Source organism: Camelus ferus, chromosome 8, assembly GCF_009834535.1.
Source record: "Camelus ferus isolate YT-003-E chromosome 8, BCGSAC_Cfer_1.0, whole genome shotgun sequence".
In the NCBI taxonomy this organism is placed as follows: Eukaryota; Metazoa; Chordata; class Mammalia; order Artiodactyla; family Camelidae; genus Camelus; species Camelus ferus.
In genome coordinates this window covers 30,900,558-30,927,688 of record NC_045703.1, presented here as the reverse complement: position 1 = coordinate 30,927,688, position 27,131 = coordinate 30,900,558, and the positions used below count along the sequence as shown (strand labels likewise).

The following is a 27,131-nucleotide window of genomic DNA, read 5'->3' as shown; positions in this document are numbered from 1 at the left end:
GGGGCGGGGCGGGGCGCTGTGCCCGCAGCCCCCAGCGCTAGACTAGCCCAACGCGTCCCGCTTCGCAGCGCAGCGCACGGCGGCACCATGGGGTCCCGCAACTTGGAGATGATTTTTGACCGCGTGGGGCACTTCGGCAGGTAGGAGGTGGGGGCGGGGGGAGGACGGTGCCAGGGGAGCGGGCATCACGTGGATGGAGGCTCCGGTGGGGTCTGTTTCTTTCCGTTGCGGCGGGGTACTCGCGCTGCGCTCGTGTTCGGAAATCATCTCCACCCACTCTCCTTTCTCAGAGAAATCGAGAGGCCTGCATCCAAACTCCTGCCCCAGGCTGGGCTTGCCCTCTAGAACTCTGGCGGTGGGACCTCCCCAGAGCGAGACTGGGGGCGCTGGGGCTAGCTTCGGGAGTGGTGGGTGCGGGGCTCTCCCGGCTCGCCGGCCCCCTGGCAGGTGGAACGTGGGGTGCACCCTCTGCGGCAGCCGGAGTGAGGTGGCCGGGCTGAAGAGGCCAGGTCACACGAGTAGAGGAGTGCCTGTTCTTGGCGGCTCGTTTCTCTAATCCGCCAAACGGGCTCCTCTTTCATTGCCCAGAGGGTAGAGTCTCCCTCAGTGCCTGGCAGGTATTGAATTGCCCCGGGAACAACAGTTGGTCAGACTTTGTTGCCGTTTATAGAAACCTAATATGTGCCAGCTACACAGTTCTTCATTTGATGCCCTCGGAATCTTGCAAAGGGGGTGAATCCTTATTTTAATGATTGGGACACTGAGACTCATGGGCTCAAGGACCCACAGCTCCCGCAAGGTGGGATCTAAGTTTAAACCTTTGTGCAGTTGTCACTCTCTTTTCATTTGCCAAATTGCTTTTAAAAATTTAAAATATATTCATTCGTTCATTCATTCATTCACTCATTCACTCATTCACTCATTCACTCATTCACTCACTTATGGAGAAATACTCCTCTGTCTGACCCAGAACGTTTTGGGATGAGAGGAAGTGAGCGGCCATACAACATGCGGATCAGAGATTTGGAGCTCAGTCTGAATCTTGGTCTGTCACGTACCTCTAGTTGACCCTGGGAGTACTGTGTCTCAGTTTCCTAGCTGCAAAGTGAGAATTATAATCATCCATGCCTTAGCTCCCTCCCAGGCCTGTGGTGAGGAGATGATGTGGTGCTGTTCTCCAACGTAAAAGTTGCACAAATGTTGGCTGTGATTCCCAGTGTCCACAAAAAGGAAGCTGTTGAGCAGGCAGAGGGGCAGGAAGCCCCAGCTCTCCCCTGCTTCCTCCTGCTACATGCATTATTGAATGCTGAGTTATGCCTGGCTCTGTCACATGTTCTTTGTACATGCTACCCTCTTTAATCTTCACTGCAGCCCCGTAAGATTGGTGGGTCACTCTCATTTTATGCAGGAGAAAACATGGCTTGTGCCTAAATCACAAACCTGTTAGTAGCAGAGCAGAATTGGATGTCCATTGGCCCCCACAGCCCATGCTCTCAACCGTGATGCTCTCCTGAGCACAACCATGGGACCCGGCCAGGTCCTTGCTAGGTCTTGAAGCAGAATAGCATGGGATTTACAAGATCAGCTCTGGGGATGGATGTCACAGTTCCAACCCTGGCTTATCAAGTATTAACTGTATGGTCTTGAGCATTTTACTTCTCACTTCTCTATCTGTAAAATGAGGGTAATAATAGTACTACAAATGTTTATTATAAGGACTCCACGTGCAGCCTCTCATTTCATCCTCACAGTAATCCTAAGAGGTAGTAGTTATTAATACCATTCTTTCCCCATGTATTTTAGGGATTAACTAAGGTACTTACATTAGTTGGTGTTTGCCTAAGTTGCTGTAACAAAGAGATCCCTCAGCTAGAAGTTTTTTCCTCTCTGGTAACTGTTCCCGGCAGGTTCTGTTCCATGTGGTCATCCAGGGACCCAAGTGGGTGAGGCAGCTCCATCATCCACAGCCTGGGGGTTCCTCTCTGCACCTGGGTCTGCTGCTCCCTTTGTCCTCACTCACATAGTCAGATGTGGCTTACCATGTTGGGAGAAAGGATTTTGGGAGACAATCCTTAGCCAGCCACAATAATGTATGGAAAAGTCTTATCATTCAGTAAGTTCTCAGTAAATCATGGCTGTTACTGTTACCTGAGTCCTCATCTGATGGGAAGTGTAGACTGTGAAAGCTGCTTATAGGAAGGAAAAGGGTAACCAGTCAGTGCTTACAGCAAAAGGTGAAAACAGTGTGACCATAATACGGTACTCCATATTTTTTCTGGCATTTGCTCTAATTGATCTCTCTATTGTTAATAAATACAAAGGGAGGTTACAGTGTATTATTATTTAGTCTCAAGGAAACCTAGTGAAAGTGTTATGCAGAAAACCCTAATTATCTCTAATTTCTCATTAGTCATTTTTAAGATGGGGAAGCACTATCTTGATCACCTTTAAGAAAGAAAAGTGGGACACTAAGAAGAATTAAAAAACCTTTCCAAGACTTGTCCTGAAGCTCTATTGAAGTTACAAAAACTTCGTAACTGAAGCTCCCTGTCAGAGGGAATTGAGGAAACTGAGATTCAGGCATCTGTGTTGGGGATCTAAGAACCCGGATCTCTGAGTTACCTTGGGATAAAGAGAGAGATGGTTAAAAATTTCAGAGTTGGACTGTGGAGCCTTGTCACTGACTTACATCTATGGATATAGGTAGTATTTTTTTCCCCCAGTGAATATAGGTAGTGTGTTTTTTTTCCCCAGTACATGAACCTTTTAGGCTCTTCTTCTTTGACTTCACCTTTTGAACACCATAACAGCTAACACTTACATGCACCTACAGTGTGTCATCGTGCTTTACATGTATTAACTCTTTACAATCCCACAACAACCCATTTTTCATATGAGGAAGTTGAGGCCCTGAAAGGGCAAGATCTTGCCCAAAGACCCAGGAGCTAAGTAACCAGAGACAAGAGTCAAACCTTGGCAGGCTGGCTCCAGAGTCCATACTCAGCCACAGTGGGATAACACCAGTTAAACTTCATTATATAGAATGATATAAATCTAGGGCTGAAAGTAATTTATTTCACCTGTCACCCAGGTGGCATTGGTCTATTTCCTGGGAGTTCTGATCATCTTTGCTTTTTCTTTTCTCTGGGTTTTCTGTCTATTGTGTCTGTATCGTTCTTTTTCCGTTAGTGTTTCTCTCCAGCTGTGGGCACAGTGATATGTTGTATCTCTAAGTCTGTTGTTCTTAAGGGACCTTAGCTTGGGGGACACCTGATGGCAACAATCGTTATAAGGGAGAAAATGATATGTTACAATGCTAGATGCCTAAGGAGCTAGGACTCCCCCCACCCCCTGCCCCAGGAAGTTATCCTTGTAAGAGGGAAGTAAGTTTGAATTGAAAGAATGCTCAAGATCTTCCCAGCGTGATTTTTTTTTCATATTTGCTTAAGTCCTTTTTTAGCCCATAGACCAGAAATAACTTCCTTTTTTCCTCTTTGCAGATACCAGATATTCCTCTATTTCATATGTGCCTTCCAGAACATCTCTTGTGGTATCCACTACTTGGCTTCTGTGTTCTTGTCAGTGTCCCCCCAGCATACCTGCAGGCCCCCTGGCAACGTGAGTCAGGTTCTTTTCCACGATATCTCTGGCTGGATGCTGGAGGACATCTGGACCCGATTTTCCATAGGCCGGGAAGATCACATCATAGTGCAGCTACAGAACGGTGAGGTCTGGGAGCTCACAAACTGCCGCAGGTTCCGAAGGGATGACAAGTCGAGTTTGAATTATGATTATAACGGCCATAAGAGTAGCTTTCCTTGCCTGGATGGCTACATCTATGACAAGAGCAAGTGGCAAAGCACCGTGGTGACTGAGTGGGATCTGGTGTGTAACCGGGAATGGTTTGGAAGGCTGATCCAGCCCATATTTATGTTTGGAGTCCTGCTGGGAGCAGTGATCTTCGGCTACCTTTCTGACAGGTAAAATGGACTATTTAGGATTACTGCATCAGTGTAGGGTTCATTTCCCTGTGTGATTTTCTTAGGGGACAGGAAATTAAGTTAAAAACTTTAGTCATCTTCATACCTCTCTAAATACATACTTCGTTGCTGGTCTGTTATTTAGGGACACAAAATAACATACTGTCAAGGGGTTGGGTTCTGAAGACAAGCTACCTGTGTTCTGCCATTTGTGATTGGTGGACCCTAGGTGAATTGCCTAACCTATGTTTCAAAATCTTGTTTGTAAGCTGGCAATGAAAATAATAGCACTCTCCTCAGAAGGTTATTATAAAATTAATATAGAAAAAGTGCCTTGGACATATGACCACTCAATGTTATTTGATTTTTTTTTCCTTTAAATAGACTTGTTTTTTAAGAGGTATAGACTGGTCCTAAGCAATGATACCCATGAAATTGTGTGATATGCCAGTCATATATTTTTTAAAAATACACATTACAATGAATATGTAACTCTTAAAATAAAGCAAAGTTCATCTCTGTATGGGCATGGACCATGCTTTGAGTACCTGTCCTAAAGCACAGAGATGAACTTACTTCTTTGGTCTCCACGGTTGTGAATTTTATAGGCCTGTGCTAGGCACTGGGAACCTGGAGACAACTGCTTAGGTCAGAAATCCCTGCCCTCAGGGTGTGCCAGTCTAATGGGGCCAACAAACACATACAAAGAAAAATTATAGGACTTTGCTGTGTCCAGGGCCATAGTAGAAGTGAAAGCAATGGAGGCAAAGACTATGGAAGCCCAAAGGGTGGAGTACCCAGGTCTTCCCCCCACCACCCATATCCCCTCCAGGAGGTGGTATTCGAATAATGAAATTGGAGCAAAAGTGAAGTCTAGTGATTATTTGGTGACTGAAGTTATGTTTCAATGTTTAAGAATCTTCTGCTTCATAACTGTCTTCCTGGGGAGTGTGGAAGTTAGGTTGCTGGTGGGGAGAGGAAGAAAACAGGGGTTGAGGAGGTTGATACTCCCTTCTGGTGAGTCTGTCAGGGGAGGAAATGTAAGATGCAAGGTGGCTACAGGAGTGAGGGGTCCAGAGAACCTTCTTGTCTTTGGCTAGAAGAGACTTGAACTGAAGAGGAGGAGTCAGAGGAGAGGGAAAAGAAGTAATTGGTAGAATAAGGCCTCAGAGGAAGTGGGAAGAGACATGATCCAATACAAAGCTTGCAAAATGGTATTTGGAGAGAAAAGAGTGTGTGTCCCTGGAGAGGAGGGAAGAAGAGAAGGCTGAAGGCAGATGTAAGTGGTGCTGGCAGGTGGGCGGAGCAGGAAGTTGTGGGGCTTTCTCTTTGATGGTCTCTGTTCTCTGCAGGAGAGGGCTGCTCATCTGCTGAGAGTGAAGACTTTGTGGGTGGTAGAGGGGGTTGATAGGGATGGATGAAAAATAGTTTTAAATGGCATTCAGGCTCAAATAAGATTGGGGAACATTCATGTTTAGGGCCAACAATCCCTACTGGTGCATGTGGGAGCAAAGAGGGTTGAAGCCATGAAGATGACTGTTTCCAGTTTGCTTGCATATCCTCTTCTGCACTGAGCAAGCCTGTTGGTTGGAATCTCAGAACTGTATTCTTTTGCCTTAAAATGATCTGTCAGGGACATCTCACAGGGAGAAAATATTTGCAAATCATGTATGTAATGACAGTCTAGTATCTAGATTATATAAATAACTCATAACTCAACAATAAGAAGACAAATAACCCGGTTTGAAAACGGGCAAATGATTTGGATAGATATTTTGCCAAAGAATGTATACAAATGGCCAATAAGCACATATAAAAATGCTTAACATCATTAATCATTAGGGAAGTGTACATCAGTACTTAGGGAGATACCCCTGTGCACTCACTGGAATGCATAGTCAAGAAGATGGACAATAACAAGTGTTGTCAAGGATGTGGAGGAATGGGTGGGATTGTAAAATGGGGGCAGCCACCTTGGAAAGCAGTTTGGCAGTTCCTCAAAAAATAAATAAAATTAGCATCTGAGCCAGCAAGTCCACTCTTAGGTATATATCCAAGGGAATTGAAAACATACCTTTACACAAAGTCTTGTTCACAAATGCTCATGGCAACATTATTCATAATAGACAAAAAAGTGGAAATGTCTATCAACTAGTGAATAGATAAACAAATTCTAGTATAACCATGCAATGGAATGTTACTTAGTCTTAAAAAGGAATGAAGTACTGATACATACTACAACATGGATGAACCTTGAAAACGTAGTGCTTAGTAAAATAAGCCAGGTCCTATATTGTGCGACTCCGTTTGTATAGAATGTCCAGAATAGGGAACTCTATGGAGATAGAAAGTAGATTAGTGGCTGTCAGGGGCTAGAGGGAACAAAGGGAGAAGAATGATGGCTCCTGGGTGCAGAGTTTCTTTCTGGAGTGATGACAATGTCTTGGAACTAGATGGTGAACTCTGTGAATACACTAAGAGCCACTGAATTGCATACTTTAAAAGGTTGGATTTTATGGCATGTGAATTATACATCAATTTTTAAAAATCTGCAGGCATATAATTGTTATATTTGTTTGCTTTTTAGACAAAGAAATGCTCTTCCCAATTATGAAAATATAGGGCAAGTAAATATAAGGCAACTTCTTCTAGGAGCAGAGTGTAGCAAGACTTCTGTTTTTAGAGGGGCTTAGTAAGAGCTGCCTCACCCTTGGTGGGCAGAGCCAGCCTGACAGGGAAGACAGTCCAACAGTCAGAGAGCAGGTCCTGGCAGGGAAAGGACAAGTCCTCCCTCCCCTGCCTCCAGATCCAGTGAGGAGGTCCTCTGGGGACCACCCAGAGTGATCATGTGTGTATTAGCAGCTCCAGTAGAGGCCTGTCTGCTAAAAAACTGGCCTCTTGAAGAAATCATGTGTTAACTCATGATTTGCTCTAAATAAATGAATGAATAACAACAAACATAAACTATTGAAAATATAGGTAATACTCATCTTTCATGAATTAATGTGGATGTTTAAACTGTTGCAGTCATGCCTTGCTCCTTCCACTGTGTGATTCTTGTTTTTCAGGGCAGGAAGACGACTTGTCTTGTGGTCCACAAGCATCGGTATATTTTTGTTTGGCGTAGCAGCGGCATTCACATTTGATTATTACAGCTTCATGATCACACGCTTTCTTCTTGCTATTGTGAGTTGGGTTGTTGTCCTTGTTGCTTTTTAACCTCTTTAATTCTACTGCAGTACGTTTATATTAAACCTTAACTCTCTTAGTCTTGCTCATTTCGAATCCTCCGCTGCAGGAGTCTTTCTGTAGAATATTAGTGACCTATGCTTAGAATAGAATTCATTAAAATGAAAAATTGTTGCTTACTAGGCAGAAACTTTGACTCTATGCCCGACACATGATCCATATTCCACAATCAACTAACAGTAAAGATCTGTGAAACACCACTTCTTAGCATTGTACTGGAGAGTCTAACCAGTACAATGAAGCAAAAGAGAGTGAAGAGACGGAGAACGAGAGGGAGGGAGGAAGGCATAGGGGAAAGAAAGAAGGAAAAAAAGTCATTATTTGTAACCATTACAAATAATGGTTGTGAATTATTTTACTTCGGAGCAATTATACCAGTCTAGTCAGGCCTTGTATGCATGAGCCGAAAAGCCTTTAAGGTACATTGTTAAGAAAGTCATTTGCATAATGTGCTGGAAGAATGAAAACAAGAAGGCATCAGGCCTTTTTGTTATGGGGAACAGGGGAGTGGAGGGGAAAGGGCATGAGTTTGAATCCCAGCTCGGTCTGATATTGGCTTCTCAGCTATGTGATCTTGGGCAAACACATTGTTATCCTCTTTGAACCTTAATTTCTGATCTGTAAACTGTAGAAAATAATACCTGCTTCACCAGGTTGTTACCAGGGTTCAGTGAGATTCAGGTAAGCATCCGCAGCTCAGTACCTGGCACGGCCTAGGTGCTCCTTACAATGATGACTGTTACTGGAAGTGGACCAGCGAGTGAGGGAGCTGTTTGCACACTGAGTGAGGTTTCCAGACAGATTCTAAACCACCAAACAACAGGAGCAGTGATTCTGTTTGGAGGTCACTGGTCAAGGATAACAGAGGGAAGTTTTATCTTCAGGAAGAGCTTGTGATCTTGCTGAACGTGCAGAGCAGGGCGTGCATCCCCTCTCACCAGAATGGACAATTAGGTCTGGAGAGAAGTCAAAGACTTCAGTCGCAGAAGAGGAGGTCACTGAACCCCTCAGAGGGCAAAGTGGTGTGTTCTGTTTTGGAGTCTTCATTGATGGCTGGAAAAGTTTCCTTGGAAGCCACACAGATGGCGAAGGATAGAAGGATGCACTTAAAAAAAAATTTAGGAGAACTGAAGGTGTTGCATCTTAAAAAAAAAGTGTACATATATTTAGGAATGTAGAGAGTTTTTAATACAAAAGATAACAACCAGCAGTTCTGTCTCCATCGAAGACAGAATAAGGGGAAATGCAGAGTGAGATCTGATCAGAGACCTTCTGGGAATGGTGGCTCACACAGGTTCAACAGAGGCATAGACAGATATTGAGAGAGGGCAGAGCCCTCTTTGGGAAGACTTAATAGGCTAATTAAAAAATATCTACTTTGGTCTTTCAGAATATCATGAGTTGACTTCCAGAGCCAAGAAAATGAAATAGCCACCCGTAGAATACATTTGTAAAATGTGGCCTGAATTTTCTCTTTCATTTGTTTTTTTGGGGAAATGTATTTTTGATACAATTCTGAGTAGGGAAGACGTGGGCAGATTCATTTACTCAGCACATTTATTGATCTGCCCACAGAGTGTAATGCTACCAGACCAGGCTGTTTCCATAACCCAAGGCAAGACATTGACAGGCCATCTTCAAAAATACCTTCAGTATTAATGGTGGAGGACTGACAGTGGTGGGGTCCTGTGGTTGGGGGTGGGGTGGGGAGTCTGGAGAGTCAGGGACTTTTTAGTCTGAGGCTTAGGTAAGAGAAGACCCTTCTAGGTTGAGGGAGCAGCAAGTGAGAAGGCCCTGAGATGAGAAAGAATTGAAGGTCCAGATGCCAGGAGAACAGAGAGGAGGTGAAATACGTTGATGAAGAAGAGGGAGATGATTAGGCAGGGCCTTGTAGGATGATAAGGAGTTTGCCTGGTTTCCTGAAGGCAGTTGGAATCCATGGAAGGGGTTCAGTGGATTCAGGGGTGAAGTGGTCATTCTAGCTGCTTTGTCGGCAGTGGGGTCAGAGTAGATGTGAGGAACTGAGTGTTATCAGTGGAGGTGACAGGTGTGAATGGAGTCAAAGAGTTTTCTGGAATTATTTAGGCAGTTGTGTATGGACTGTCTGCATCCAGTGACAGAAGTAACCAGTAGGAAGTCGGTGTGGACTCAGAAAGAATTGGCATTGAAAAAAACATTTTGGGGACTCATGTTATAGCTTTCCTTAATGGGGAAATTTGTAGTATTTGAAGTATAATCTTTCTTTCTTTGTTCTAATAGCAACTAACATTTACCAGACAACTGGATTCTTGGACATAGGAGTCCTCATTATCAGGGTTCATTATCTGAGTGTTGCAATTACAGGGTTTTGTGGGGAAATGAAAGCTATTGCCACAAAATATGAAACTGACCACTAATACAATAGTCCCCACCAAGCCCCTCCCTGCTTACCACTAGTAGGCCAGCCTCTTTCTGACTCTGATGCAAAGTGAAATTGCAGATCTTACAAAAGATGCCTGATTACAAAAAAGTCTTTGAAAGCAATGGGGGTAAAACTGCCTGAATCCTATGCAGATCCCTTGACAAACTGGGATCTGGCAGAGATAGATCAGTTAACTTTTCGAAGAAATTAACATCCACAGGGATAAGGACAAGATGAGTATGATTCATACAAAAGAGTATGATTCAAATATCGAAGGATTAAGAGAGACCTTTGGGGAAATCAGTGGCCCTCTAGAATGATTTTACAAAAATTAGCTTATGATTTGTTTTATAAAAGTCAAATGTGAAATAATTTTGTAAGAAAAATTCTAATCATTTCCCCACTATCCCCCTCCACAAAAAAATCCATCATTTGAGTCATTCTTTGTTTATTCCATGAATGATCACATATTGCTAATATAATTTAAATTTTGTTAAATTAAAGATAGGCCCATTTTCAAAATATAGTTTTTTCCCACATTTTTTATTGTGGTAAAGTACACATAACAATATTTTCCATCTTAACTATTTTTAAGTATATATAGTTTGGTGATATTAAGTATATTCATATTGTGCAACCATCACCACCATCCATCTCTAAGAACTCTTTTCATCTTGCAAATCTGCAACTCTGTACTCATTAAAAAATAACTCCCCATTCCCTCTTCCCTCCAACCCCTAGCAACCACCATTCTACTTTCTGTCTGTCAATTTGACTATTCTAGATACCTCATATAAATGGAATCACACAGTATTTGTCTTTTTCACTTGGTATAATGTCCTCAAAGTTCAGTCATGTTGTAGCATATGTCAGAATATCCCTTTTTAAGGCTAAGTAGTATTCCATTGTATGTACATACCACATTTTGCTTATTTATTCATTTGTTGATGGATGCTTGGGTTGCTTCCATTTTATAGCTACTGTGAATAATGCTATTATGAACATGGGTATGAAAATATTTCTTTGAGATCTCCCTTTAAATTCTTTTGCATATATTCCCAAAATGGGATTGTTGGATCATATGGTAATTACATTTTTAATTTTTTGAGGAATTTCCATACTTTTTTCCATAGTGGCTCTACCATCTTACATTCCTACCAACGGTGCTAGGTGTTCTGATCTCTTCACATCCTCACCAACATTTGTTATTTTTTTTTTCTTCTCCTTCTCCTTCCTCTTCCTCTTCCTCTCCTTCTTCCTCTTCTTCTCCTTCTTCCCCTTCTCCTTCCCCTTCTCCTTCTTCTTCTTCTTCCCCTTCCCCTCCTCCTCCTCCTCTTCCTCCTCCTCCTTCTTTTTTGATTCTAGCCATCTTAATGGCCATGAGGTGGTATCTCATTGTGATCTTGTTTTGCACTTCCCTAATGATTAGTAATGCTGAGCATCTTTTTGTGTGCTTGTTGACCATTTGTGTATTTTCTTTGGAGAAATCCAAGTCCTTTGCCTATTTTTGAATTCAGTTATTTGGTTAGCAGATGTTTGGTCCTGTTTGAAACATCCATAAGAAGTTTGGTCCATGCCAAAAGGTACTTGAGCAGGGAGGGTACAGCTCAGGGGTAGAGTGCATGCCTAGCATGCGCAAGGTCCTGGGTTCAATCCCTAGTACCTCCACTTAAGTAAATAAATAAATTTATGAAAAAAAAGGTACTTGACATCTGGTCCTGTCCAGAACCATTTGGCATGGGCCAAATATGCTTATGGATGTTTTGGATAGGACCAAATTTCAAGGACCGTTTGGTGTGGACCAAGTGATTTACAGATGCTTTGGATAGGACCGAATGTCCTTTAAGGGTCTATTTTATTGAGTTTTAGAAGTTCTCTATATATTCTGGATGTTAATTTCTTATCAGATATATGATTTGCATATATCTCATTCCGTAAATTGCCTTTTCACTCTGGTGATAGTGTTCTTTGATTCACAGACGTTTTTAATTTCCATGAAGTCCAATTTGTCTGTTTTTTTCTTTGTTGCCTGTTAAAATAGAGCTTTAATCAAGCCTTTTTTTCTCTCACTAGTTACCATAAGTTCTCACTAGCTACCAAAGTTAGCAAAATTTTTTTGTCCCTTATTTAAAACTTAGGATTTAATAATAAGGCTCTCCTCTACGTAGATAAATTGATACAGACATTTGCATGGAACTGAGAAATAAATTCACACTGTAAAGGAATATTTAAATGAAGCGAAAGGCAGTGTGTAACATTTATATCATGCGTAACCACTCAAGTTTTACCTTTGGGGTGGACAAAGTGTGGGAAGATGAAAAGACCCACTTAAAGAAGAAGGACGGATCAGATTAAACTCCACTGTGTAAATGTGATACAGGCTTCAGAAAACAAAGCTTTGTTATTTTTTCTTGTCTGTATGTGATTTGCAGAGAGATCAGATTCCTTAGTAGTTATATGTGTGACCTTTAACCTGGACCACAGTCTCTGCTTTGTTTTGCAGGCTGCAAGTGGCTATCTTGTGGTGGTGTTTGTCTATGTGACAGAATTTGTTGGCATGAAGTCCCGGACATGGGTGTCCATTCACTTGCATTCCTTTTTTGCATTTGGAACCATGATGGTGGCTTTGACAGGCTACTTTGTCAGGACCTGGTGGATCTATCAAATAATCCTCTCCACAGTGACTGTCCCCTTTGTCCTGTGCTGTTGGATGCTCCCAGAGACACCTTTTTGGCTTCTCTCAGAGGGAAAATATGAAGAAGCACAAAAAGTAATTAACACGATGGCCAAGTGGAATAAGACGAGATCCTGTAAACTGTCAGAACTTTCATCACTGAGTTGCCATGGTCCTGCTGGCAACAAGCCCTCTGAAGTTGAGAAGCACAGCCTATCAGATCTGTTTTATGACTGCAATATTGGAACAAGGACACTTACTGTTTGGCTGACTTGGTTCACAGGGTGTTTGGGGTTCTACTGCTTTTCCTTGAATTCTGTTAATTTGGGAGGCAATGAATATTTAAATCTCTTCCTCATGGGTAAGTGGTTAAGTTATATTTAAGTGCAGTGAATGAAGTGACATCTCTGTGAAGTTTTGAGTGTGTGTGTGTGTGTGTGTGTGTGTGTGTGTGTGTGTGTGTGTGTGTGTTAATAGAGCTTGAACCCAGGACCTCGCACATGCTAAGCACGCACTTTACCACTGAGCTAGACCCTCACCCCCTTTAAAGTTTATTTATTTATTCAATTTATTTTTGGGGGGTAAATAGGTTTATTTATTTTGTTTTTGGAGGAGGTACTGGGGATTGAACCCAGGACCTTGTGCATGTTAAGTATGTGCTCAATCACTGCGCTATACCCTCCCCCTTTGAGTGTGTTTTTGTCTTTTTTTGTACTGGGAACAATACTGCCAACTATATTTTGTGGCCTCTTTTAGTATCACACATGCATATGTTTACTTAAAAAAAAAAAATGCAGACAGTCAGAAGACTTGAGTCCCTCCTTCCCTTTCTGCCTCTCCTTGTTCGCTTCCTTCCTTAAGCTCAGCAGCACCTCAGAACTGTCGTTCAGAGGTAACCCTGTAACATTTGGCTTGTACCCTTTCACATCCCTTTTAATTCATCTCCACATATTTGTGCAGATAAACATTTTATATTTTAAGATAAGTGAGATTATTCACTACATCTTCTTCTTTGCCGGTTGCATTCCTTTTAAAATTTAACATGTCTCAGAGATCTTCTGGTATCTTTCTACCTTCAGATGTCCTTAATTCAGGAATTTCAGTCAGTAAAGTAACCTAAATACGTGCAACTATAATTTATGCTTCTTTCAGTTCAGTAGCAGGTTAAGATAGCTTCAGATACTGCTGTGATCAATTGAGGTGTGACTTCAAATTCATACCAAATGTGAGAGAATTATCAGAAATCTCCATTTGTCCAGCTAGTCTTAACTCCTGGTTATTTCCATGTAGGCTGTATTTGATATTATCCCTAGAAAAGTTTGCTTTACATTTTTTATATGTAGATATCACCCCTTCTCATTAAAGTGCACTAATGTCATGTCTGTTTTTGTTTATTATAGCTCAGCAGGAATTATGAGAGAAGTCATTTTAAGAAAAAAAAAACTTTACTTTTTTTTTGGGCAGACCAACAAGTTTGTAAAAAGAGCCCATATTGACTTCAAACCTGTTCTATGTGTCCATTTGAGAAATGATGCACTATTCCTAGAACAGAGCAGCAAATTCCAGGAGAATCAAGGGAGGATGTGTGGCATGGGGGAGCTCAGGAATACTGCTGTTTTAGATCTTTATGATATAGCTTCTTAATTTTGATGGAGATATAAATTCTCAGGAAACTGGGTGTTCTCATCATATAATATAAAAATGTTTCCAAGACAAATAGCATGGTTTTATAGTCTCTGCTGTGTCTGATTTTTCATGTCACTACCCTTGCCAGCAGTCCTCTAGCTGATAGGTGCTTCTAGTCAACACTTCTGTCCTGTGAAATTTTTGACCAACTTTTCATTTCTTGAGATGGTTTGGGGCTGGTGGGAATTTCAGCGCAGGTTTTGCTGCTTGCAGGTGATAAAGTCTTCAGTAGCCTCAAGACCTGCCTTTGGGGTTACGTAGAATGGGGAGCGGAATGGGGTCTGAGTGATTGGAGAGATACACTTTACAAAGGGAAGGAAATAATGGCACATGGTCCTAGTCCCAGAAGGGTTGGGCCTCATTGCTTGCACCTTTTCTATCCCAGAGTCAAATCAGAAGTTAGACATAGTATCAGTATCTGAAGCCAACAACTCAAGGAAAATCAGGGTAGAATATACCTTAAACTGTCTCTTCAGCTGTTTCACCGTTGCTGCACAGCTTTGGTAGATTCCAGGAGGCGGTCGGGTTGGTGGCCGTGCACACAGTGTTGTGGAGAGGAGCCCTGAGTCAGACGTGGAGAGAATCAGACATGAGGGAGAGAGGTTGCAAGAAAGAGGCTCCCAAGGACCTCACGTGCCTGGTGCCTGAGCTGTCACTACTCATTTGGCTCAAATCACTTAATTTAGTTGCAAAGTGGGGCTAATAATCCAGACCTACTCCCATGAGAATCATTGTTTTATTTGATCCTGAAAAGTGCTTGATAAACTCTTAAAAAAAAAAAAAAGAGTAGAGTAATGGATGTACTTACTGTGCTGGCCCGCAGGCTTGGCTCTTACAAAGGGGCTGTGAAAGAAAGGGAGGCATTTTCTCTGGAGTTGTTTATTTTTAACATTCATGAGAGGGAGGGAGACTGTCTCTCCAGCGGGGCTCAGAATGGTTTTTTTTTTTTTTTTTTTTTTTGGCCTCTGCCCAGCCATTGTTTTTCTGAGCAGCTGCACCTGAGTTTAATTTCTGATGTAGTGCTAAGACTGTTCTCCCAGAAAGTGCATATCCACCCCCTGTGATATGTTCCCAAGGCTGTAGGAGACATGTAGGCCCAGACCTGCCTCGTAAGGTGCTTGTAACATTCTGTAGTTGAATGGGCAAATGCATATCAGCCCTAAAAGGCAGGGTTGGGTAGTATCCTGAGGTTAGGTGAGCTGCAGAGAGATGAGAAAACTGACTTTTGAATTGCGTGGAAGATCCAGGCTGGTGAACAGGGACAGTTCCTCAAAGGCTGTTGTTGGGTTCACTCAGTTTTGCTGAGATCTTTTTGCTTGCTCCCTGTTGCATTCTGGCTGGTAAGATGTAAAGCTTTTTTTTCTTCTAGTTCTAAGATTTAAACTTTGGTTCTTCCATGGAAGGGCATTTAAGTCAGTTACAGACTTTTGGATTCAGCTCTTTATTTTTTGTTCTGAGGGAGGGAATAAAAAGAGATCCAAGACAAAGTCCCCGTTCTGTGGGAGATTCATGTTAGATTTTTCAGGTTTAAAATCTACCAAGCAGTTATCATCAGTTTCGTACCTAGTCGACCCTAAACTTTCCTACTTTAGTTTCTAAGTTTAAAGTTATCGGTACAAGAATTTCCCCATAGTTCTGCCACGCAGGAGAAGCCAAAGGTCAGAAATGATCAGTGTTGTCTGTTAGCTTACGTATTTACTCACTCAACTGGTCATCCTCCAGTGCTGTGTGCGCTGTGTCCTGGGGAGCTCCCGCCTGTGGGGATAAGATCCCGAGGACAGGTGATAAATGCTAGGTGGATTATGTGAGCATTAGTGCACGTCACAGCAGTCATCCTCCCCACTCTAGTGAGTTTAAAACTGGTAGAGCTTGCTGCCTCACAGGCAGTTGGTGGATAGTTCTTAGAAGCCCCTGGAAGCAGGGAGAGGGCTGACCGTTCCTTTTGAGTAGGGGGCTTAGAAGGCAGGGCCCCCTTGTTCATCTGGACACTATGACTTATCGAGATGCGTCATTTTGCTCCATGACAGGATTAGTGGAGATTCCTGCCTACATCTTTGTGTGCTTCGGGATGGACCGTGTAGGGAGAAGAAGCATTCTGATTTTCTCCCTTATCTCAAGTGCCGTGGCCAGTGCTGTGATGATGGTGATCCCCAAGGTGAGTTATTTTATGTTTTAAATTTAGGCAATGGTTAGTTATACTGTGGTAGTTTGTTGGGAGCATTTTTAGCTTATTACATGAAGTATGAAGATGAATTCAGACATATGGATAGAGTATATACAAGATATTTAAAATATATTTTCTTAAAGAAAGTTATTCTTTCTCTGTTATATAAGTAGAACAAGTTTGCTGTAGAAAATTTAAGGAAAAAAGAAATGTGAAAAAAAGTGCCCATAATCCCATTTCCCAGAGATGGCCAGTGTTGTATTTTGTAAACATGATAATCTTTCTTTGGGACAGGGAAGGTAATTGGGTTTATTTATTTATTATTTTTTTTTAATTGAAGTATAGTCATTCCTTTTCTGATATTTCATTGTTAGTGTAAAGAAACAACCGATTTCTGTATGCTAATCTTGTATCCTGCTACCTTGCCAAATTCTTTAATCAGCTCTAGTAGCTTTTGTGTGGAGCCTTTAGGATTTTCTATATATGATATTGTCATCTGCATATAGTGACTATTTATTTATTTATTTATTTTAATGGAGGTACTGGGGATTGAACCCAGGACCTCATGTGTGCTAGGCATGCACTCTTCCACTGAGCTGTACCCTCCCCTCTCCAAACAGGATAATCTTGAGCGAGGAGAGTAGATTACACCTTCCAGCAATTACTGTCATTTTAAACCTTTATTTATTCGTTAAAGAACTATCCAGCACCTAGTATGTGCCAGATTCTTTTCTAGGTGCTGAAGACATGCAGTAAGTCAAGTTTCTCTGAGTATAATGAAGAAAAACAAAATAGGATGAGGGATGGAAAATGACTGTGTATGGAGGGGAACACACAGGTGTACTGTTTTATTTTATCTAAGGTGAGTGAGGATGGTGTGTTCAGAGAAGTGTGATCAGAAACCTGAAGGAGGCAGGGAGCCATGGAGACAGCTGAAAGATATAATGAGTCTTATGTTCAGGATTGTTCCAATTTAAATAGTCTTGTTTTTCACTGTGATAGATTAGTAGTTTCCAATTTCTAACATGCATAAATCCCCCAAGGAGCTTGTTTTTAAAAATGCAATTTCTCAGTGAGAAACACTGCCATAAACTACTGAAACGACGTTCATATTTCTATATTTTGGCAAACTCCATCCCCTAGAATACCTCTTGCACCCAGAAGTGCCCCTCTTTTTTCCCCCCAAAATGTTCTTAGAACCTGTATTTTCATTCTGAATTTAGAAAATATGGTCACTATAATGATACTTTAAAATATTTTATATAATTTTCTCCAGTGATTATATCGTTCTTAAGCAGTAGTATCTCAACATCTAGATCAAGGCATTTTAAGTTTTGCATATTGTTTAAAATTTAAGCTAACCAGTGATTTCCTTTTACAGTAATGCTTCACTTAATTATCGGGGTTGGTGCATCAAATGTTTTATGGATTGAAATTTCCAAGTGATTGATATATACAATTGATGCATATCAGTTAAAACTACTTAAGACAAGGAGGTCTCTGCCAGTTCAAGGGAGCTTCATCCACACCTTTTTTGTTTGTTTTCAAGTGTCTTGCAGTTATTTTAGTTGAATCGATGGAAGCTATCTTTGAGCTGGTGCAGATTTAGGGGAATCCTGGAACCCTCAAGTTCTACAGCAGTTAAGCCCCAGCAGTGATGGGGAAGACAGGACAGTGGCTGATGGAGATTTCTAGAAATAGAACACTAACCCTTCACTACAAATTTCTCTTCTTTAATAAAATTTCTCTCCAAATGGTAGTGGCAACATAATACAAGTTTTTTTTTTTTTAAAGTCCCATTAATTCATTTAACAAATATTATCTACGATAGTAATTAAGGTGACAAGGTGACACTGGCTCCTTTAATAGAGGCATCCCCAAATCTCAGTGACTTCACATTATAGATATTTATTTATTGCTCCTAGGAAGTTCGATGTGTTGTACCTCACTGGTGGCTATGAAAGGGATGAGGGAGTGTTTGGCTCCATGGAGTCATTCAGGGTCTCAGGTCGACAGAGGTGCTGCCATCCTTAACACAGGGAACCAAAGTCCCCAGAGTCTCAACCTCCAGCTGGTAGACGGGGGAGGAGAGAAAAGGTGGAGTACGGGAGGTCTTTGGGGCCCCTGGAAGTGAAACATGTCAGGAACAACAGCAAAAACGCACCATCTGGGCAGGCCTCATTCCAAAGCGTCTCTTCCCAAATGGCTTTTCTTATTTGGTAATTTGAAATCTCCGAGGCTTGGGGGAAGCACAGTAGAACTTTCCTCTACATTTCATAAAGAGGGAAAACTTTTGTGGACCATGAATAGAGTTTACAAAATACACTCAAACAAAAATAAAACTCTTCATTGTTCTGAAAAATACCGGAGAATTAGAAAGTTTTAAGTAGTAATTTTAAGGGTTTTCTGTTTTTCTTTTAAAAATATTACTTGATGACTAAATGATGGTCTATTTTGCTAATATATATATTTTCAGGATTACCATGTTTGGTTTGTGGTGGCAACTATGGCTGGGAAATTTTCCATAGGGGCAGCGATTGGCCTTGTTTACCTTTATACAGCAGAGCTGTATCCAACCATTGTAAGGTAGGAGTTACTTATTTTTCTGTTGTTTTCTTGTTATCTTTCACTTATGTGCAATTTCATTTTATTTGACCTTTGAGTATAAATGCTTTCTTTCCGTAGAAGTTACTGGAGCTCCAAGATATGGGAAGGTTACATGATGAATCTGAGGTTTTGTCTGTATGTCATTAGCAAGGATATTAGAGAGGTTGTTTCGAAATAACACTCTCTTATCCTACAACCATTTAAACCTCAGATGCAGTTGACTTACACTGACTCTCCATATGACTCAGGGCTAGTTTTCTCAGGACGTATCTCTTGATGTCCTGATGTCAGCTGCATTAGTTTATTAGGGCCGCCACAACAGAACACCACAGACTGGGGGCCTCAAATGGCAGAAGTGTCCTTTCTCACAGTTGTGGAGGCTAGACATCTGAGATCAAGGCGTTTGGCCGGTTTGGTTTCTCCTGGCATCTCTCTCCTTGGCTTAATAAGAGATACTTATTCACATGAAAAGCACTTTCTTTGCTTCCTGCTAGACATTATATAAGATTTCTTTAGATAACTTTCAAAGGGAAACTTACTAAAATATTGCTTGACTTTAAAAAATTGAAACAGAATGTTCCATAGATAGAAATCTTTTAGTTTCCCAAATCCCCATTCCATAGCGCGAATAAACCCCTGCCCTAGAAAACAAGATGCTATCCTCAATATTAGACTGAATCAGTATATGTAAGGACCTCATGATGAGGATTGGTTTACCCTTTTTTTGTCTTGTCTTGAATTATCTGCATGCTTGTATACACCGCTGTTTCACAGAGTTCAAATATAAATCACGAACGATTCTTGAAAAATTAAAATTATTTCCAAGTATATTAAGCCGACTTAAGTGTTATTATTTATCCTCTGCTGGGAGGGTGGACAGAAGCTCTGGGCAGCTGTTGCCTCACCCTCTGCATCATCTGTGCCCTGCTTGTCTTCTGTTCTTGCTGCTGTCTCACCACCGCGCTTCGTGTTTCCAGGTCACTGGCTGTGGGGAGCGGCAGCATGGTGGGCCGTTTGGGAAGCATCGTGGCCCCATTCTGCATTTATCTCTCCAGCTTTTGGATCTTTACGCCCCAGGTACTCATCAGTTTATAGAACTTTACCGAGATAGCAGAGGGGCAGAGCAACTGCTGTCTGTATTTTTATTTACTGGAAGCCAATTTGTAATTCAGTTCTGGAGGTTTGTAGAAACCTTATTAATAGCTCACTGGTTGGTAAGTAGGGGGGTGGTTGTGGTTTTCTTGTTCGTTGATCGTGCTCTCCCTCTCTACCCCCATGAGCTGCTAATTAATTGAACTCTCCCTTGATCCTCCACCCAAATCTGGATCCACAGGCTACCTCCTGCGCCTAGCCCTTGCCTCTGTGTTCCCACCGGTCCAGGCCAGTTCTGGGGGCTGCTCCTTCTGGAAGGATCCGGTGGTGCCTGATGGAGAGATTTAGGGATCTGTGGTTTTCAGCTTCTCTGAAACTTGAGAGGCTCTTCACGGGCAAGGCTGCCTGTATGTGTCCTCCTGGCTCTGGTAGTGTGAGCTGTTTTCCTGGTTATGAAGAGTGAGAGTGGTTCTGTCCAGTTTGCAGATTCCCTTGTGGATGGGCTGAGAGGTTGGGAGATCACACGGAGCACAGCTACACACCTGGTTTTGTACGACCCTCTGGTCAGGAGGAAGATGGGAGACCAGAAAGCTCGGGGGCAGGGAGGAGGGGATGGTGTGGGATGTGAGAGGTGGCCTGAGGTGCTGCAGTGACTTAGGGGAGAGCCCTCGTGTGCTAGCCTCTCTCGCCTCCCCCAGGTTCCTTCCCCTGAACTTCTTGGCCGTGGCTCTCCCTAGGTGGTGTCCTCTCAGTCTCCTCCAGTGCTCCTCTTTTTTCTTCTAAATGCCTCTTAAAGACACTCACTCTCCAAGACCATCCTGGCCATCTTTCCCAATCCCTTCATGGAAAACCTCTCCTGAGTTTTGACTTCTCTCCCAAACGGCAGGCCCATGCTTCCGCTAGCCCCATGGGCTTCTTACAAGTTCCCTGCTCCCCAACCCAGCTGGCTGGTGACAAACGTTCGCTTCTTTGCTCCACTCTGGGGTGGGAGTCTGTGGCCTCCAGCCTGACACTTTAGTATCACTTTATATTCCCCCAGTCTCCTCCCAGTCCATGACACCAAATCCTCTCAGCTCTCAAAAGTGTCCTAGCTTGCCTGCTTTCTGTTCAATTCCTCGTCACCCTCAGCCTCCTGGGTCCTCTCCTGCACTCCCTGCCACCCCCATCCCCACCGCAGCAGAGTAGTTTGTCGAACCACAGCTCCAATCCAGCTGCCCCTCGCCTTCAGAACAAACCCCAACTCTGCCTGATACTCTTCGTCCTCTCCAGATTGACCCCTGCCCATCTTCCCTATTCTGTTCTGTGTTCTGTTTCCCCCACCCTGTTCTTGCTCATTGCCTGCCCCTCCCCTCCTCTGCCTGCACCTCCCTCTACACAGAATGCTTCTCCCCCACCTCCCACCACCCCCATCCCCTAGTCAAACTTCCATATATCTTTTTTTTTTTAAAGAGAATGGCAACAGTTTTATACAAACGTTCTATAGCCATGAAAGTGATGTTAAAACCAGGAAAATGGATAGGCTAAGTGACTAACCCAGGACCTTCTCCTGTGGTGGAGGGAGGGGGAGGCTTCTGGGGTGCAAGCTGTGTTTGTTGTGGGTGATCAAGACCATGATGTGTTTGCTTTATAATTATTTCTTAAACTGTGCATTTATTTTATGCTTTTTATTACTTACATTTTATGACAGGTAGGTAGATAGATAGTCAGATAAACAAGACAGATATAGACCTTTTTCTTTTTTTCTTTTTAAGAGATAAATCCAAGAATTGTTAGGACTCAGACTGCCTCAGAAGCTTGATCTCACCTGGGTTAGAGCCTTGAAGGGCTCCCAGAACCGTCACATGAGCTAAGGCAGCGATTCCTTCCCAGTGTTTCCGTGAAGTTCCTCTCACAGGGTCTTCCCAGGCTTTGTGGAGAACGGCGGCCTTGCCAGGATTTTCTGGCTTTAGTGGCCATGACTTACACAGCTGGCGAGGCGAGACCAGAACTGGCCCCACTTGCCTCACTCCCAGTTGGCCCTCCCGCACTGCCGCTGCCGGACGACTAGACTAACAGGAGGCCAAACATTACAGGTGTTTAGTGAGGCAGCCCCCACATATCTTTTAAGATGCAGAGCAAACCCCACTTCTTCAAGGAAGCCACCCATGTCCAGTGACCCACCTTTTCCTCTCCCAGATCTCATAGCATCCGTGTGTACCCTTTCCACAGCCTGCCACCACAGTCTGGCTGTATTAAGGGCATGGATGTCTTTGTCCCCCAGTTAAACTATTGAACTTTTGCAGGATAGGGGATTTTGTGTCCCCACAACTGGGTCCAGCAAAGTGTTTCTCTCACCTTGTGGGCCATTCATGCTATAATTTACTTAATATTTTAAATCAAATAGGCTGGCTTAAAAAATTTAGCTTTGCCCCAATCAATAATAACAGTGAAATGGTGGGTGTTATACTAGTTATAGGTTTTCCTAAAATTCACAAACAAAATTTCACAATAAAACAAATTGTTTGAGATTACCTAACAAAAATCACCTTGCACACCCAGGTGGTGTGCGTCTGCTCTTTGGGAATCACTGGCTCAGTGTGGATCTCTCATGTCCCAGTAACAACCACTTAGTCAAGTTCATTTAATTGGAGGTCGGGGTGGGGTCTTGCCTGCATAGGAAGGGGTTTTGGAGAGTCCACCAATCTTTTTAGGGCATGGACTTTTCCTGAAGCATCTTCTTTGTGCGTTCCATAAAAATGGAAAACATTTTTTAAAAAGAAGCTTCCACCCAGAAGAAGATAGATAAATCTATAAAAGCAAACTGCTACAAAATCACTAAAATTACAGCTCTATTTTAAGTACTTTACAAAAATTAGTCATCAGAGTCTGCAGGTACTGTATTTGCTATCCCCATTTTATGGATGTAGAGACTGATGGATAGAAGGTAATTATTCCCGCAAGGTTAACACAGCACCTTAAAAGTGACAGAGTTTGGGTTCAGACCTAGATGCCATGCCTTCTGCATAGGTTAAACAAAGAGCTAAAGGAGATGCAGAGAAATAAGTTCCTTTTCCACCCTGACCCTGGTCCGCCTTCCCCAGGACAACCTGTGTCAGTGGGGTCTTGTGTATATTTGCAAAAGAATTCTGTGAATGTGCATCCTTTGGATACAACAAATGTTGCTTGTTATTCTTAATGAGTAAAAAACAAACTTCTCATTAAGCTTATTTATTAAGCCTGGGGAGCCAGTATTTTCATTTTGAGGAGTAGAAACACTAATCTAGAATAAAAGTTTATATTTTCTCTTTTGAAAAACAGCACATGAAAATCACTCGTTCTGAGGCTTTTATTATCAGCCATTATTTTCTAATAATCTAAGAAAAAAAGTGGACACCTAATTCACAACATCTTTGTATTCATCAACTCATATGGCAAAGGTTTACTGAGTGCTGACTTTGAAGTTGCCTCCGTGCTAGGTGCTAAGGTGCAGAGGTGAAAGAAACGGGCTTTGTCCTGAGAGAGGTCCAGTCTGGTGGGGAAGGCAGAGGCCCCAGAGAAGAGGGCTGCCGTAGGGATATACGGGGTTTATGGGGTTATAGGAGAGGGTGACCAACCCAAGCTAGGGCCAGAGAGGAGATTTCCTGGAGGAGGAGCGTTTAATCTGTGTCTGGAGGGGCCAGTCATGTGGAGAGTCAGTCAGGTGGAGAAGGAGAGAAGGGAATTTCAGGCAGAAGGAAAAGAAAAGCTAAAACTTAGAGGGGAAACGGAACAGGGCTAGTCTGAGTTTGTGTGCAAGCATTATTGCTAATACCCAGGATGGGTTGTGGGAGTCAGAAGATAAGGGTGGAAGGAGGGGCAGGGGTTTCAAAGGAGATCAGAATAGAAGAACATTCAGACTAAAGGTGGGCTCAAGAGGACAGGATGGAAGACACAGTCGTATCCACAGGACCTGTGGCAAGTTGGGGGCAGTAGAGGGGGCAGCTGGAGGGATGCAAGGGCTGTTCTGGGGCTGGAGAGAAAAGTGCACTCGAATTGTGCAAGATGAGTATGAGGTGCCTGCGTGACAGCCAGGGGAGAGTCCAGGAGGCAGATGCCTTTACAGGTCTGGGGCTCAGGGGACACTGGAGGTGCCGATTTGCGAGTCAGCTTATGAAGAGGTTAGGGGAGAGTGAGGGAGACAGAAGAGCAAAACCCCGGGAACAGTGGCATTTCCAGTCTGATGGAAAGAGGGGTCTGGGATGGAGACTGAGACGCAGCAGCCAAGGAAATGGGGAGGTGACCAGGAACCCAGAGGAGGAGAGGAGGTGAGGAAGGGATGACAGGACAATTACTAAGAAAGAGTAGAACAGGAAAGCATCCCTCTGGTTTGGCAGCTGGGAATCTGTGACTGGAGATGAGCAGCTTCTGTGGGCGGTGGGAGTGGGCCATGCTGCAGAGCGGTGACAGCGGTGGAGAGGAGGGGGCGCTCGGGGCCAGAGTGGGTGCGGGCTGAGGCACAGGGCCTCTTCTGTTTGTTTCAAAAAATAACCGGAGTAGACAAGACAGCCAACATTTATTGACTCCTTACCATAAGCCCACCATTGTTTTCAATGCCTTAAATATGTTATTTAATTTAATCCTTTCAACAGTTCTTTGGGGGCAGGTACTATTATTATTTCCATTTTACAGATAAGGAAACTGAGGAGCAGACAAGTTAAGCCACACAGGGAGCAAGTACAAGTTCTGGGCAGAGTGAGTAGGGAGATTATAAGAGGCTCAAGAACTTTTATTTTTACCAAGGGAAACTAGCCTATGGAAAGGCAGAGATGAAAAATTCGTGAGAAAGGAGTGGGGCCTGCTAATGGTGAGAGGCCACAAAGGCTCCTCCTGGCCAGGGGGCAGAGAGGTGGGGTGGAGGGGGTTGTTGGGGTGTTTGTCAGGGTTGGGGGAGCTGGCCAGGGGCGGTGGGAGGTCAGGTTTTCTGCTTGGAGTGAGAAGGGAGCTGCAGGGTTCTGAGTTTGCTTAGTTCCCGACAGCTCTTACTACCAGGTTCAAAAGGGAAATTGAGTCCTGTCTTGCATCTTCCGTTTGATTCTGTTTCTTGTTTAGACTTAGTGTTTTTCAGACCCTGACAGTGGGCTCTTCTGGGGTTTCTATGTCCTCTGCAATGTCTCTTTCAATTCTGCTGCTTCTAGGCTTACTCGTGTATTTCTGAGAGTTAGCTTATCAGCGTTCTGCAAAACAAAATAAAGAGCTGTCCTCCCAGGTCACGCCTGTTACTGATGTGGCCTCACGTCACGTCACAGTTGCGCTGTCTCAGAGGCAGTAAAATACCAAGTATGCAGGTTTATCAGAAAAACCATGCCTTAATTTATTTTTATGGGCTCTTCCTAGGCAGTATTTTTTTGCTAAAGGAGTTTAAATTATGTGAGGACAAAATGCATTTTTACAAACCATAGAGAGATTTAGTTCCAAAATCCACCCAAGATCTTCGTAATGATCAACAGAGAATAGATATGCAGACCTTAGTCTTTAATATGATTTGTATTTTTAAAAGCAAACATCTTGGTGCTAGTCTAAAAGGTTGCCTTTTATGTGTCAAAACCTGGAAAGTGAAGAAATACTGAATTTTTATAGAAAATCACTTGGAACCACCCTTCCCTACCTCGTTCCCCACCTCCCTTCCGCACAGTAGCAATTGGTTTCTACTGCTTCTGTTTTGTTTTCCCCTAAATTCTGTAGGTTTTGGTTTATTGAAGCGTTCATTTGTGCATGCATGCATTCATCCATTCATTCCCCACCACTTACCGAACGCTGATAGCGTGTCAATTACTGGGGAAGGGAGAGGATTGACTAAGATGGTTCCTGACCATCAAGTCCCCACCCAAGGCTCTGGTTTTCCCCACGAGACTCTAGAGTCTGGGAAGATGGGACAGGGACTTTTTCCCCCACTGTGTAGCTCCTAGGACAGTGCCTGCATGGGTAATAATGCAGGCAGTAACTGGGATTTGTTGAGTAGGTGATCCACAGTGGTTAATGAGTGATCAGATTAAGCCTGTGAATTCAAGGACCACCCCCAGTCCAGTGTAAGTAACCAAAAAGATCTCGCTGAGGAATCAAAATGACAGCTGTCATTGTCCAATTTAATTCTGTTGCCCTCTGGAAAAGGTTAAGAAATGATAATTCTCTGAAGGGTACAATTCTTCCTTGATGTGTATTTATTTAATTAATTTTTAATTCTTTCTAGTTGGTTGTTGGGTCTTTGGCCTTCGTGAGTGGATTACTAACATTCACGCTTCCAGAAACCCTTGGGAAGCCTCTGACAACTGCTTGGGAGGAGACTGAAAAAGAGAGCAATTCAGGCAAATTACTTCCTACGACCAATAATACCGAGTTGGAAAACACCGCAGTGATTAGCCCTGGGGAGTCTGGTCCTAATAAATAAATGTGCCAGGTGCCCTCCAGCACCTGAAATACCATGTAATGCCTTTGTATTAGAGGAACATTAGTCTCATCTCTTATATGTCATGTTATATATGTGTCTTGTTAAAACTTTTGTAAGAAAGTTTTAAAACGTTTTATAAAAGTAGAAGAAAATAAAAACAAAGATGAGAATTCTCATTTTCTATGCTGCTTTCTCATTGCCAGAAAATGTTTCTCTGTGTTTGTTCTTCTGTGTCGTTGATTCTTGCGGGCCTGAGGGAATGTCGCATACTCCCATCAGTACCAGGGTGCCCCCCTCCACCGGGCAATGAAATATGAGAGGCATAGGTGGCATGTGGATAAAAAAAAGCAAGTAAAAAAAAAAAAAAAAAGCTTGCTGTCAGCCTTCTCTCTTGGGCAAATCAACCTCTCTTCACCTCAGTCTTCTCATCTGAAAATTCAGGATCGTAATGAAATGTCCCTCCCAGCACTGAGAAAATGAGATACTATATCTGCATCATTTAAGATTTTCTTGGATGTTCCAATAAGTAAGTCTTGAAGCTCTTATTTTACAAGGAAGAAAGGGTTCAATTATAGGGTCTGCCCTACTTCTGTGTCCTGAGTCAGGGCCAAGTCAATGTCAGAGAACTGAGTCTCCCCAAACTCACCCATTCCTGGCTTCCCTGCCCCAACCTGTTAGCCATATACAACTGAAGAAGTCAAGTTCCATCGGCTTGAGACCCTTTATATACTGGCAGACTGACACACCAGCAAGGCTAACACCTCATGAGCCACTGACACCCACAGAGAACAGTGCAGGAGGGGCTGTGGGCAGGGAGGACCTCAACACACCACACAGGTGAGGCTCTGGAGATGTTCAGAGCCCAGGGTACGGTT

General features: G+C 43.0%; 2 protein-coding genes across 2 annotated transcripts in view; both read left to right on the top strand.

Annotated features, from left to right (window-relative positions):
• SLC22A16 (solute carrier family 22 member 16) lies at nucleotides 1–26,429 on the top strand. The gene is made up of 8 exons (XM_032484695.1): nucleotides 1–140; nucleotides 3,501–3,980; nucleotides 7,049–7,166; nucleotides 12,134–12,665; nucleotides 16,018–16,145; nucleotides 18,631–18,740; nucleotides 19,739–19,838; nucleotides 26,059–26,429. The coding sequence occupies exons 1-8, from the start codon at nucleotides 88–90 to the stop codon at nucleotides 26,254–26,256; spliced, it is 1,719 nt and encodes a 572-aa protein (XP_032340586.1). The 5' UTR covers nucleotides 1–87; the 3' UTR covers nucleotides 26,257–26,429.
• The window catches only part of DDO (D-aspartate oxidase), a 30,113-nt gene continuing 22,745 nt past the window's right edge, over nucleotides 19,764–27,131 (top strand). Inside the window, exon 1 of the mRNA XM_032484696.1 lies at nucleotides 19,764–19,838. The gene's annotated coding sequence lies outside the window, so the exon portion shown is untranslated. The remainder of the gene's footprint in view (nucleotides 19,839–27,131) is intronic.